Source organism: Taudactylus pleione, unplaced genomic scaffold, assembly GCF_031769625.1.
Source record: "Taudactylus pleione unplaced genomic scaffold, aTauple2 ptg000265l, whole genome shotgun sequence".
Lineage (NCBI taxonomy): Eukaryota > Metazoa > Chordata > Amphibia > Anura > Myobatrachidae > Taudactylus > Taudactylus pleione.
The window spans coordinates 8,610,440-8,625,977 of record NW_028284667.1 but is presented as its reverse complement, the minus strand read 5'-3'; the positions used below and the strand labels follow the sequence as shown (position 1 = coordinate 8,625,977).

General features: G+C 42.5%; 1 protein-coding gene across 1 annotated transcript in view; it reads left to right on the top strand.

Annotated features, from left to right (window-relative positions):
- The window catches only part of EGFL6 (EGF like domain multiple 6), a 186,845-nt gene that overhangs the window by 34,789 nt on the left and 136,518 nt on the right, over positions 1–15,538 (top strand). Inside the window, exon 2 of the mRNA XM_088481197.1 lies at positions 2,377–2,492. Coding sequence (XP_088337323.1) covers positions 2,377–2,492 — 116 coding nt within the window. The remainder of the gene's footprint in view (positions 1–2,376; positions 2,493–15,538) is intronic.

The window sequence follows — 15,538 nt, the reverse complement described above, 5'->3', positions numbered from 1 at the left end:
CTGTGTAACAAGTTTACCACCTTTCACAGGCAGAAAACTTCCAGCTGCTGCACTTAGATGTCAGCAGCTGCTGTTGCATAAAATATACTGAATAAAACACATTATGTCATTCATTCAGTGTGTTAGGCATATGGGTAGGGACAAACTATCAGAGTCAGCTACGGAAGAACCACTAGATGATCTTGGCAGTTGCCTAGGTGACCGGGTTGCACCCCCTAAAACCTGGTCACCTAGGCAACTGCCAAGATCATCTAGTGGTTCTTCCGTGCCTGACTATCATAGTTTGTTCCTACCCATATGATAACCTCTTTTTTTAGACATTCCAAAATTGGAAGAAAATCAGGCCCAGCCCTGATCCGTCACTCGGGTTTGTTCGAGGGGCCGGCGGGGCCTGGGTCTGACGCCGCTCCCCCTCCCTCTTACCTGTCAGCGCCAAACACATGCTGCTGTGTTCTGGGTTGCAGATGGAGACAGCTTATTCTAGTATAAGCTGTTTCAAAATGTATATTATAGCAAAGCCTTTCTAATTGCTTCTTTGCTTGCAGTAAGAATGGTGACTAACAAAAGTCTGAGTGTGAACCTTTACTAACAGCTTTATTTTTTTTGGGCTTCAGAATAATCTACAAATGTGTATGATAAAAGCGTAGCTTTTTTAACTGCTTCTCTGCTGGTGCACTAAGGTTTGCAATTGACCAAAAGACTGTGGGCCTGATTCAGCAAGGATTGCAAATGCAAAGCTGCGTTCAGGCTATAGATATATTATGTATGCACGCATACAGCTTTGCTATTGCGATCCTTGCAGATATGGTAATGCAGCAGGAATCATCACGCCTCCTGTGCATTACTTATCCGAGCTGCGTTATATCGGCCGGATAAGGTGACCCATGGGATCACACAGCCAGTCGCCACAGTTGAGAAGAAGAAGTCAGGAAATCCTGGCCTCTCCCCCCCCCCCCCCCCCCCCAACGGCGACACGCCTCTGTTTCAGGTAACGGAGGCCATCGCCGCCCCCTCCCTGCCCACAAATTGCAGCAGACTGTCAATCACTGCCAGTCTGTGAGTGGGATCGCATACCCGTTCTGCACATGGGCAGAACAGGACATGCACAGATTCCCGAACATCAGGAATCTGCGTTTAGCAGTGCACTAGCGTACACTGCTAAATCAGGGCCTGTGTACGATCATAATAAGACTTGTGCTGACAGCTCTATCTCACATTCTTTAGAATAATCTATGAATGTGTATGATGAAAACAAAGCATTGCTAACAACTCTGGTTTTGCTGGTATAATAAGGACTGTTAATAACAGAAGACTGTGTATGATTAATAAGGCTTCCTTCTAACAGTAAACTGTCTGATTGTGTGATATGAAAACAACTGAAGCTAGAAGTGTCTTTTGAAATACTTTAATTGATTTGGGAATCCATACCGGGAATAATCTATTATAGGTAAGAGCAAGAATATTGATGTATGCGAAACCATCTAATGCCAGTTTTTAAATAAGATTATTGATTTTTAAGAATGAAATAAAGTTTGATACTGGCCGGTGTTATAGAATATTTTGTTAGATAATTTTTTATTTTAAATGTATCAAAGAAATAATTGGTGAATAATTCTGATAATACTGTTTTGCCAGCACTTTCTTCTTCATTTTCTGGATTCATTTAGAGCATTTTGGGTAGAGTAATCCTATACTTTGAAGGCAGCAGGCAATCAGTTATACTGCCTTTATAGTTTATAGGGGATAAAAAAATTGGCCCCAGGTTTGTTTTTTTGTTATATTTACTATGTATACAGCCTTGATGGTGTGTAGTTGGCTTTTCAACATTCTGAATTTCAAAAAGCACTATGGGGATCCAGGAATACCGGGAGATCGACAGTTGTAGTGCCGACGCACATGAAATGCTTAAAGTAGCACTTGATGACCTGAAGGAGCTGGCAATACGGGGTCCACATACTAATTGATCACATTCTGAATGTCGACAAGACGTATGTATCCCACCTGAAACATGCTCTGATCCAACGGAAAGTACCATTTTGGGTGAAAAAGAAAATTGTACCTTTGCGGGCAGTAAACTAGGACTGTCCTGCCAAATTTGTCACAGTTGGAGGTACTAACACTTCAGCTTTGCAGTCTCACCCCCACAATCGTGTCTTGTTTAAATCTGCCCTGAAACTCTAAAATGTTGTGCCACAGGTAACAGCAATGGCTCACTTTTGTTAGAAAATAAATAAAATAAAATACAATTATGGCTAGCTGCTCTTGAACAATAATTATTCCATTCAGCACCAGATCATCTCAAGTTGTAAAATACACATCTAAAAATCTTGCTTGTAGAGAATTATTCTAATATCAATTAATAACCTTTGTTTGTAGTTCCAGAATACATAGACAGGCCATATCATCTCCAAATACACCTGGATTATGTCGATATGGAACCAAAATTCAGTGCTGCTATGGATGGAAACACAATAATAAAGGACAGTGTGAAGGTAAGCTGTATATGTCTATTCCTTTAACAGACCAATAATGTTGCATGAGAACCTTTAATGAATGAGTATTCACTAAATCTGATTCTACCATATTGCATATAAACCAGTATACCGCTATGGAATACAAAGGTCAACTTAACCACTTAACTGGCTAGTTTTTAACTCCCCCCCCCCCCCCCAAATCACCTGGATTTTTTTATTTATTTTTTTTATTAACGAATTAATTACAATTAAAATGAGTGTCGTCCTCCCTTCTCCATAGGCAACCAATGTAATTGTAAACTAAATGTGCCCATAGATATGAAAAAAAGAATCAATATGCATTTGACATTACATAGTAATCTGACCCTTGTGGTCCTAAAAAACATATAAACAAACAACACATATATAGATGAGCATGATCATCATAAAAATATACAAATAATGTGCAGATATTTAATAATAAAAAATGTAGGATAAATAAAATTAAAATTGAAATAAGATATCCACAGCAGAAAAAATTAGAAGGATATTAAGGTTTTGGAAAGTTCCTTTGGATAATTTTACTAGGTTCTTATTCCAATAGCAAATGTAAATTTGAATAAATAAATCCACAATGTAAATGAAATGAAAACACTGTTGTAATTGAGTTGTAGGTAGCTCCGTTTAAAGAATAGAGACACAATGTTCTATATAAGTGTAGCAGTAAAAGCAATAATGTTGCTAAAGTGGTAATGTTATTCCAGCCTCTATAAAGAAGAAAGCTGTATAATATACTTGCCAATGATGTTATTTGGGAAGCAATGGCAGATGGTCGATATCAGGCTGGATGGTATATGGCAGCTGATGCGGCTGTCAGAGTAAAAAGACAAATCTTTTCACCTCTGTCTTCCTACGGAGGGAACCACCGGAATGGAGTGCTGTAAGTGTCTCCTGGTTTCCGTTACTGTCTCCTTGCAAGGAGAGTGTTAGCTGGAGGGGTCCGATGTGGGTAGCGGAACACCCTATCTCTGTCTCCGTCCTGTTGTGGGGAGAACAAGCTGTGCTGAGGTACTAGTTGGAAGAACTAATATCAATAGTGGAGCTCCCGATCTTCTACTCCGTCCTTGAGCGGGGAGGATAAATAGTGCAAAAAGCAGAAGTTGGCTACGGGTAACCAGTAGGTGCTGTGTAGAATATCTCCAAAAGCCCTAACGCGTTTCTTCCCTATTGGGATTTCTTCAGAGGGATGAAATTGTGCAATGTAATAGTACCCCCCCAAAGTTTTAGGCAGTTGTGGAAAAAATGCTGCAATGTAAGAATTCTTTCAAAAATAGAAGTGTTAATAGTATATTTTTATCAATTTACAAAATGCAAAGTGAATTAACAGATGTTGGGTCAAATGAGAGTTTAGAAAATGTGAGAGTTTAGCAGTAAACTGTCACATTGGTCGAGTTTTATCTTCAAAATGGGAAAACATCTAAATGAGAGCTTAAATCGTGAGAGTTTTTTGAGTCTAAAAACATGTGAGTTTGCATGATCTCGACTCTACATTGGCCGAGTTTAAAAAGTGCGAGAGTTTACTGCAAAATTCTCACATTTTTTAAACTCTCACCCTATTACATTTGGCCCGAAAAATCAAAATCAAATCAATATTTGGTGTGACCACCCTTTGCCTTCAAAAGAGCATAAACTCTTCTAGGTACACTTGCACACAGTTTTTGAAGGAACTCGGCAGGGAAGTTGTTCCAAACATCCTAGAGAACTAACCACAGATCTTCTGTGGATGTAGGCTTGCTCAAATCCTTTGTCTCTTCATGTAATGCCAGATAGACTCGATGATGTTGAGATCAAGGGCTCTGTGGGGTCCATATCGTCACTTCCAGGACTGCTTGTTCTTCTTTACGCTGAAGATAGTGCTTAATGACATTGGCTGCATGTTTGGGGTTGTTGTCCTGCTGCAGAATAAATTTGGAGTCAATCAGATGGATAAGTACCTGCCTGTATTTCTCAGCATTGAGGACACCATAAATCTTGACCAAATCTCCATCTCCATTTGCTGAAATACAGCCCCAAACTTGCAATGAACCTCCACCATGCTTTACTGGTGCCTGCAGACACTCATTATTGTACAGCGCTCCAGCCCTTTGGCAAACAAACTGCCTTCAGTTACAGCCAAATATTAAATTTTTTGACTCATCAGTCCAGAGCACCTGCTGCCATTTTTCTGCACCCCAGTTCCTATGTTTTTGTGCATAGTTAAGTCGCTTGGCCTTGTTTCCACGTCGAAGGTATGGCTGTTTGCTCGCAATTCTTCCATGAAGACCACTTTTGGCCAGACGAACAGTAGATGGGTGTACCTAGGTCCCACTGGTTTCTGCCAATTCTGAGCATTATATATAAATTGTGCTGGCTGACTCACTGACTGACTCATCAATGCCCAGCCCAAACCCCTGGACCTAGAAACAGGAATAAATTCCTTCCATGACGTAGATACCCACTAAGCAGGGGTGTAGCGAGGGTGGTTCCAGTGGAGCATGAGCTCCTGGCACCAAAATGGACAGAGGGCGCCATCCAGGGTTCTGGAATTCATGGGGCACTGCACAGTATGTTGGCCACTTGTTAGTTTTACTGTATCTCAGTTTGTTTGCTCTATATCCTAAATAAGTTATGGATCTAAGATCCGTTTCTACATTTCATGCTCCATCAAGTCTCCCATCCGGCCCTCCCTCCTCTGTGATCATCTTCTGTCACCTCCCTTTTCCTGTCAGATTGATTACATTCACTTCTCACCTCTTTAATTCCCTTATCTCTCTACCCTGTGATCGGCTCTTTGCCCCTTTCCTCCTTTCTTATTGGCTTCTGTAACCACCCCACTCTGATCGACTCTTTGCCCCTCCCCTCTCCTTTCTTATTGGCTTCTGTCACTGCCTATCTCCTCTCCTTTTTTTTTTTTTAAATCCAATAATTTTTATTGTGGTTTTTTTTTTAAATGCATAATAAAGTTACATTGTACAAACATTGTAAATAATATAATAAAAAAAAAAAAATTACTAAATACAAAAAAGGAAAAAGGGAAATGTGTGTGGTCTCACTTCACAGCATTTAAATAGCAAGTGAATTATATTCCTTCCTTCACATGACTAGCAAACAGTAGATATATAACTTGACATATACATATACGGCAACACCCCTTCACACAACAACATTCACGTACTATGATAACGTAAGTCCCTGGAGTTAAGCACTGAGCAGGTTAGACACAGTCATCCTTGAACAACTATGTGGAGAATCAAGCCATCTTTCCCAGGTAGCATAATATTTCTGCACTGCATTTCTGGCAGTATAAACATACTTTTCATGTGCAGCAACCGCCCCAACCAAGGATAGCCATGTTCCCAGGTTTGGCCCTGAAGTCGCCATCCACTCCCTTGCTATACATACTTTGGCAAGCGTACATAGATTAGTAGTGTATCGTATGGCATGGTTATCGATTGTCTGCATCAATCACAGCCAAAATGCATGTTGTAGGAGTAAGAATATCTTGAGGTATACCCGTAGAAATTATAACACGGAGTACCCCCTGCCAAAAGGAATTCACCAGAGGACATGACCATATTAAGTGCCAAAAGTTCCCCTCAGATGAGTTACATTTAGGACATTTTTAATCCGTCCTGCCCCCTATTCTCATTAATCGGACGGGTGTCATATATACTCTGTGTATTATAAAGTATTGTATCTGCTGGTATCCTAACGGACGTGGTAGCAAAACGAGGGCTAGCAAGAGCTGCTCTCCAATCATCCTCCTCCATGACTCCAATATCATTTTCCCATTGCAGTTTTAAAGATAATAACTCAGACTTATGATGCCTGCTCAACAAGTTAGAGTAAATCCCAGATATTAAGCGGTCAGAACCAGCAGATTGCAATAAAGTTTTAATGGGAGACTCTTGTAAAGATAAAGGAACTTCAGAGAACTGGGCATTGATGGCATGCCTAAGCTGGAGGTATCTAAAGAAGAAATGGTTGGGGACGTCAAACTCTAGGCGCAACTGGGGAGTGTCTGGATCTATGTCCTCCGCTTGTAAGAGACGTGAAATCAGTCTCCAGATAGTGATGGCTTGCCTAAATAAGGGCATATTAACTATATGTATATTATCACTCAGCAATAGTCGCAATGGAGATAGGCCTGTCTTATAGTGAGCCAGGACGAGGGAAGGCAAGGAATCACCAGTCTTGTTATTAATCCATTCCCATACATGTGTCAATTGTGCAGCAAAATAATACAATTTAAAAAAGGGTAATGCCAAGCCACCCGAATCACGAGGCCTAGTTAAAGTATCTAATTTGATCCTGACTCTTTTGTTGGCCCACAGTAGAGAGGATAAAAGGCCATCAATCTGTTTAAAAAATTTCTGAGGGATGTACACCGGAGAATGACAAAGAATGTACAGGATTTTAGGTTGGAGAACCATTTTAACCAGGTTCACTCTTCCCGTTAAAGTTAGTGGCAGTTTACTCCAAATTGGGACACGAGATTTAAGATAAGCAATTTGCGGCAGTAAATTTAGTGACAAATATTGTTGAGGGGTATTAGAGATCCATATACCTAAATACTTAAATGAATTCACCCATTTCAAGGGAAGATTTGTAACAGGAACGTCAGGACAAGTCCCCCTGAAGGGAAGGATACATGATTTATCCCAATTAATTAATAAGCCAGAATATTTTCCAAATAAGTCAATAACCTCCAAGGCCTTAGGTATAGAGGTATCAAAGTGCGTGACAAAGAGTCACAGCGCAATTTTATCTTCCCTGGATCCTAGCTGAAACCCATGTATGTCAGCATCATTTCTAATCATACTGGCCAAGGGCTCAATGGCCAAAGCGAACAGGATGGGTGACAGGGGACATCCCTGCCTTGTTCCCCTATACAGAGAAAAGGATGTGGAAATAAAACCGTTCACCGACACACTCGCCACAGGGTCCGAATATAAAAGTTTTATCCACTTAATAAAACCCGGACCAATACCAAAACGTTCCATAGTCTACCAGAGAAATATCCATTCAATCGAATCGAACGCCTTGGCGGCATCCAGTGACACAATAGTAGAGGTTTGTGGGTCCTCACGTTTTATCTGTAAGTGTGTAAATAACCGCCGTAAATTTATTGCCGTGGACTTAGCGGGCATAAAGCCTGTCTGATCAGGATGAATCAATTGGGTTATGACCCGATTAATCCTGGAGGCTAATATTTTTTGCAAGGATTTTTACATCTGTAGTGAGGAGAGAAATGGGTCTGTATGATTCAGTCCTAGTAAGATCCTTGCCTAATTTAGGTAAGACAACTATCAGTGCCTCAGACATAGAATTTGGCAACATATTACTTACATAAATTTGATTAAATAGCTCCAATAGTTGAGGTATAAATGTTTTGTAGTGTTTTTTGTATAACTCCAAGGGGACCCCATCTAAGCCAGGGGCTTTACCATTTGGGAACGACTTGAGGGCCACCTCTACTTCCTCTAATGTCAATGGGGAGTCAAGGGAATCCCTTGCCTCCGGGGAGAGTGTCGGGAGTGATGCAGCAGACAGAAATTCACGCACCTCCTGTTGTGAATGGACCAACCTAGACCCGTAAAGGCCAGAGTAGTATTTAACGAATTCCTCAACAATATCTGGGGTGCGTACATATTCATCATTATCTGACCCAACTAGTTTTATGACTGTATTGGGTGACTTTTGTTCAATTCGCATGAAGCCTCCAAATCCATTTCAACTTTTTTATAGCAAAACTTCAAGCCAGCAACTTTACGAATAAGAGAGCCTCTGAGAAATGACTTAAAGGCGTCCCACAAAACCGAAACAGATGCTGTACCACTGTTTAATTAAAAAAATTCTTTCCACTCCGCCTCCAGCTCAGCTCCAGAGCCCATGCGTGACAGCCAAAACGGATCAATTTCCAAAATTGTTGGCCCCTCTGACCCTCCAAGTCCAGACTGATTGCTATTGGGGAGTGGTCAGAAATCCCCCTGGTCTCATATGTTATCTTGTGGATTCTAGGAAACAAATCTGGTGTAGCTAAAGCCAGATCAATCCTGGAAAATGTTGAATGTATGTATGAGTAGCAGGAATATTGTCTCACAGAGGGATACCTCACCCTCCAGGCATCAACTAGGCCCTTTCCTCCAACCATATTCGAGAAACCTGTTCCCCTCCCCTGTGTAACTGGAGCAGACATTCTATGTCTATCTAACAGAGGGTCTAATATGTTATTAAAGTCCCCCAAGCATAGAGCAGGTGTTCCCGGGAAAAAGGCCAAGAATTTGGCGACCTTTTTGAGAACATCATGGGAGTATGGCGGTGGGATATATACTGACAATAATAATACGGATATAGAATTAATTTTACATTTTAAAAACACGTATCTACCCCATGCATCACACTGCACCTTTTCCAAAAGGAACTGAACGGATTTCCGCACTAGAATAGACACACCTCGCGACGCTGAAGTATGTGAGGAGTGATATGTCCATCCTATCCATGGCTTCTTTAACGACAACAATCTCCCACCCGTCAAATGAGTCTCCGTTAGACAAATTATATCTGAAGCGTATTTTTTTACCTGTCTGAACACCAGCGATCTCTTAACCTTATCGTTCAAGCCCCTCACGTTCCAAGTGAGAACATTAATATTGTGTGAAATTGACATTCAGACAGTTACAAAAATATTTAAACAACCAAAGAATCATATGAAGAATAAGTATGTGATACCACACAAAATAGAAAGAAACCACTACAATTGAAAAGAAAAAAAAGAAAATAAACACTATCCCATACAACTAGCATGGACCCAACCCCTATACCACCCCCCATCCTGTATACCACACCCAACCTAGGCATACCTTATACCTGAACACCTCTATCCACGCTATTAATCTAAACTAAACAATGCAATAAAATATATTGCCTTGCTTGCATAAGATAAGTGGAGCAAAATATATAATAACCAAAGAACAAAACACCTGGAGGCCTCCGAACACGGAGTCTTCCCCCGGGAACAGAAATATATTTTTAGAAACTGCAATATATATTATCCGGTATCTAACCAGCAGAGAAAACATATATGGATCTGACCATATACGACACAATGCTACTGCACACAAATACTATACATAAATATGAATATGTCTAAGAATATATAATGTTAGCATCAGACCCTTAGTGATATACGATAATTTGTCTACATAATAACAATACCGTTAGAGCATAAATCATATACACTATAACAGAAACACATTATGTGGCAAACTTGTAACCACGTATAATTGGTGTAACACAAGATAAAAAAGCAGGATAACAATCATTAGCCAGCGCTTCCCTAGCTGGCCTGCGGCGGTCCAGCCACAATGCCGCTTCCCTCGGAGTCGTGAAGAATTTGGTCTCACCATCAACAATGACACGAAGCTTGGATGGGTATAACATGGCGTATGAAATATTAAGATCGCGTAGACGCCTTTTAATTGGGAGAAATTGGGCCCTATCTTTTTGTATTTCCATAGCGAAGTCTGGGAAAACAGAAACACGAGTCCCGTTCCATTGTAATGGACTGCTAGTGCGGGCCAATCTGAGAACAGAGTCACGATCACGGAAATGTAAGAACTTCGCTATTAGAGTACGTGGTGGTGCCCCAGGGAGCAGGGGTCTAAATGGCACCCGATGAGCTCTCTCAATTGTGAAGTATGATGAGAAAGAGGTAGAACCGAATGTATGAGACAGCCATTTTTCCAGGAATTTTTCAGGATTGGTTCCCTCCTCCTTCTCTGGCAAACCCACGAAACGGACATTATTACGCCTTAGGCGTCCCTCCATGTCGGACATTTTCCTTTGTATGGAAGTAAGTTGTGAATCCATAGAGTCAACACGGACACTTAGAGGTGTTATTTTATCTTCCAAAGTGGAGGTGCGAGTCTCCACCTCACCAACTCTCTCCCATACACACTGTAGGTCATGGTGTATAATTGAGAGGTCAGACTGCACTTTCCCAATATTTTCTGACAACCTAGTCTCGCACGCTGTCACCGCCTCTAGAACACGTTGAAGCGCAGCATCAGACGACTCAACTGAGGTTGCTGATTCTGCAGGGGATGTAGGAGGGGATTTGCCTCCCTGTGCAGCAGAAGTGGATTGGGCAGGGGGTACTCTGGAAAACTTTTCCAGTTTAGCTGCCGCAGCCGAATTCTTCCCCATCATAACAATATATAGGAGGAGCTGACTGTATATTACTGTATGAGGCAGGGTACAGTAGTGTATAGAATAGATATTGGCAACACCACTACCTTCGTACCTGCGCTTTATATATGAGGCACAGAAAAAGCAGTATTAATAATAGCTGCTGCCAGGAGGTGAGGTGCAGAGGAAGCTGGGTCCGCATATAAATCAGCAGGCAAGACAACAGGTACAGTCCTGCAATATGGGAAGCAGAGCTGAGCGCACACACAGGATAGTGAGGGGAACTCTCACCGTCAGCCACACAGGAATCCCGCAGGGTGTTTCACAGCTCTGCCATTGGCCGCCAGGAATCACCTCCTCCCGTCTCAGAGGAGCTGCTGCCAGGACGCTGCCCCGTCAGACAAGATGGCGCCGGCGGCGCAAGTGATCAGGCCCCGTCTCTCAAGTACAGCCCGCCGCTGGGTAAGTCAACAGCCGCACCAGCTCCGCTCACCGCGGTCACCACACCCTCCGCCAGCCGTGCACCGGATTCAGGTCCCGGGGGAGCGATCAGGATAAGCAGGCAGGATGTAAGGGTCCGGAGAGCACACCAGATCGTGTACTACAGCATGCTCTCCATGGCCACGCCCCTTGCCTATCTCCTCTCCTTATTGGCTTCTGTCACCACCCCTCTCTGATCGGCTCTTTGCCCCTTCCCTCTCCTTTCTTACTGGCTTCTGTCACTGCCCCTCTCTGATTGGCATTGCCCCTCCCCTCTCCTTTCTTATTGGCCTCTGTCATTACCCCTCTCCTATCCTTTTCTTATTGGCGTCTTTCTCTGCCCAACTCTGATTGGCATTGCCCCTCCCCTCTCCTTTCTTATTGGCTTCTGTCACCGTCCCGCTCTGATTGCCACTTTCCTTTCCCCTGCCCTCTTTGATCCTCTCCCTCCTTCTCTCCTCATTCATTCATTGTTCTTCAATGGACTTAATAGTGACACATCACTTCATTAAACTTCAATTATAACGTATGAGATTAAAAAAATGTAACTGCTTTAGTATGAGGTGTTTCCAGGCATGACTTCAAAGTGTTATTTGAAAGGTCTTTTAATACATAATAATGGTGGTAGACAGAACTTGACATGGTTAGTAGTACTCACATTAATATATTGTAGGTGCAATGTATATTTGCTAAGTAGGAGCATAACTGAGAAGGGAGCTTCCCATAGGTGTTCCCACTCCAGTGAAAGCTGCTTGGGGCAGTAATAAGTTGTGCCCTAGTGGTGAGTAAGAAGTAGATGAAACTAAAGTAGGGAGAAGCACAAGAGGGTAGAGGGCCCTGTTCGTAAGAGCTTACATTCTAAAATGATCAGAATTTATAATACAATCTCCTCTATTGACTAATAACAATGATTCAAAGGAGATAAAAGTCAGATCCTAGGTATTATACATAAATAAAGCAGTGCCAAAGCAGCTACCCCTTAATGTCAGATAGTGCATCACTGAAGCATTTCGTACTCCCAATGGTACCTCCATGCCCCAGCGTGATACTGACACTGTTTGCTTTTTCTCTCTACACTTGAGTATTCCCCTGCAGGCTGGCCAAACCCCACTGGCACAGTTCAGTACAGGGGGGGACGCAATGACATGCACTTTCTCCTGGCACCATGATTTCATGCTACTCATCTGCCACTTAGCAGGAATTTTTCTAAATACGACTCTTAAGGGGGTGAAGAGGGATACAGTGTTTCCTCCCCCTGTGCAATGTCCTGACTGATTGACTCTTTGTGGCTGCAGCACAGTTCAATATTCAAACACCAACTGTCACCCCAAGTTCTGCCAAACATCACTGGCAGTTGGTTTAGCTCCCCTATTTGAATAGTGAGGGAAGGGAATGTTTTACTTCAGAGGTGAGAGAGGAAAATGTGTTAATACACAGGTGAGGGATGGGAATGTGTTACTATAGAGGTGAGGAGGGGAATGTGTTACTACACAGGTGAGAGAGGGGATTGTACTATAGAGGTGAAGGAGGGGATTGTGTTACAACACAGGTGAGGAACGGGAATGTGTTATTACACAGATGAGGGAGGGGAATGTGTTACTACACAGGTGAGGGAGGGGAATATCAAATGTGTTACTACAAGGTGAGGGAAGGGAATGTGTTACAATACAGGTGAGGGAGGGTAATGTGTTACTACAGGGGTGAGCATGGGTAATGTGTTAATACAGAGGTGAGGGAGGGGAATAAGTTACTGCAGGTATGAGTGAGGGTAATGTGTTACAACAGGTGTGAAGGAGGGACTGTATTTCTATATAGGTGAGGGAAGGGAATGTTGAATGTCTTACAACAAAGGCAAGAAAGGGAAATGTGTTACTACAGAGGTGAGTGAGGATACTGTGTTACTGCAGAGGTGAGTGAGTGGAATGTGTTAGTACACAGGTGAGGGAGGGGAATGTGTTACTACACAGATGAGGAAGGGGAATGTGTTGCTACACAGGTGAGGGAGGTGGATGTCAAATGTGTTACTATGTGGTGTGTTAAAACACAGGCAAGGAAGGATAATGTGCTACTACAGGGGTGAGCAGGAGTAATGTGTTACTCCAGAGGTGAGGAAGGGGAATAAGTTACAACAGGTATGAGTGAGGGTAATGTGTTACCACAGGTGTGAGGGAGGGAGGGATTGTATTTCTACGCAAGTGAGGGAGGGGAATGTCGAATGTGTTACAACATGGGCGAAGGAGGGAAATGTGTTACTACAGAGATGAGAGAGTGGAATGTGTTAGTACACAGGTGAGGGAGGGTAATGTCTTACTATAGCAGTGAGGGAGAGGATGCATTACTATAGAGGTGAAGGAGTAATGTGTTCCTGAAGTGGTGAGATGGAAATCACAGTCTTTTCTAAAACGTTATTAACCACTTTAGAAAATACATACAATACAGTAGATATCACAATGTGGAAATTAATAAACATAATTTCAACAATCCAAAATTTTGAATTGATAGAAATGTATTGATCTGTTTTGCTTACATTACATTGCTTATGTCTGTGCCATTGTATCGACAAAAAACCCTGCTCTTAGCGGTGGTTTTCTCAGTCTCACTGGAAGCCTAATGCTGATGGTGGGAAGTTCCAGCAATATGCAGCCAGCAGCCACACATGTGCATTGAAGCTTGACCCAGAGGGGAACCAGCAAAGCCTCTTCATCTGGTCCTCCTCTCATGATGGCATTACCTAGTGGCATAAACTCTGCCCTTTGAAACAATTTAACATACGTACACCACAGTTCCCATAGCAGGTACTGGGGACACAAAAAGCCAAGGTAATAGAGGGTCTGTATGATAAATCAGTGTATCCCTCATAGAATACGGTTATCACTGATAAATAAACTCGTATTACTGCAGAATTGGCTGACTTTATTAGTCACTGTCTCCCAGCAAGTCTTCACACAAGGTGTGACAATGACTTTCCTTTTTCCTTTTTTTTGTTTGAGTGCCTCATTATTGTAAAATTAATCTTATCCTTGCTCAACTTTCCTTTTCTGACAGATTTTTGTCATAGTGGTGTTTTTCACTAACTGCAAGAACACACAAGCCATGGTGATCATGGGAAATTATGGTTGCATAATGATGTTGTTCACAGACATATTTCAGTTGCCGTGTTGCATGGCAGATGCGATATATCATGCAGATATATTGTTCGCATCATTCAGTGTGTACACATGATCAAATGACCAAACGATATATCGGGCACAGAATCCATTGAATATGATGTCACAACTGGGTGGGCATTTTCAAATGGGGTCTGCTGGGCCAACATATCGGGCGGATGATTGGAAGTGTGTAAGCAGAAGATCGTTTGTGCATAAACCATACTAATTGTTGGATTGGTAGTCCGGTAGTTTGGACGGCCAATCCTTCGGCCCAGTGAACCCCACATAAGAGGTCTTAGTTTGGGTTCAATAAACGGTGTATAATGAATTGGCTGGAGTCATATTACTTAGTTTGAGAACAGTTAAACTACAATTTGTTGCAATCAGGCAATATACATTATGCTAGTAGTAAAAATACACTTCTACAGATTTGGGAAGATCAGGTTTGATTGAATTGGGTCAATAATTTGAATAAACTAAACCAGAGAAGGTATATTAGTATACTTTGGAAGATTGGTCAGAGTGAAATAAACTGTTTTTAGTGGCAGTTTGGCCAGATGTAAGACTAGGATAAATAATCCAGTATTTGTATCAAGTAGCATTAGTGTGGCATAAAATAAAACAGTTGTTGGCTCTGCAGTGCTGGTAATTGTTTTTATTACCATTTGTCTTCTCTGAAAAACATTTAACTTTGCTTAACACAAATGACCATACCCTAAACATGTGACTTCTTTGATGTATACAGTTCCTATTGCAGACAATGCCCAAAAGAGAGTTAATAATTACTAATATAGATCCCCAGATATTTTTATTTATGCAGATGTTGTGGGTCTGCTGCTCTATATCCAGGCCTAGGTGACCTCTCCAAACGGTATACAATCGGGAAGCCGGCTGCTGGAATCCCGACAGCCAGCTTCCCGACTGCTTTATCCCGGCGTGGGATAAATGACCGGCATCTAGATCTAGACGCCTGTCATTTCCCCGACGCCGAGAGACAGGCACCCTGCATCCCGATCGAAGGGATGCCGCGAGCGGACAGCCGCGGGGGAAGGGGAGGGTTAGGTTTAGGGCACCAGGGGGGAACTTAGGGTTAGGCACCCCCACGGGAGGGTTAGGGTTAGGCTAGGGGGAGGGAGGGTTAGGGTTAGGCACCCCCGGGGGGACTTAGGGTTAGGCACCCCCCGGGGGACTTAGGTTTAGGCAGCGGGGAGGGGGAGGGTTAGGCAC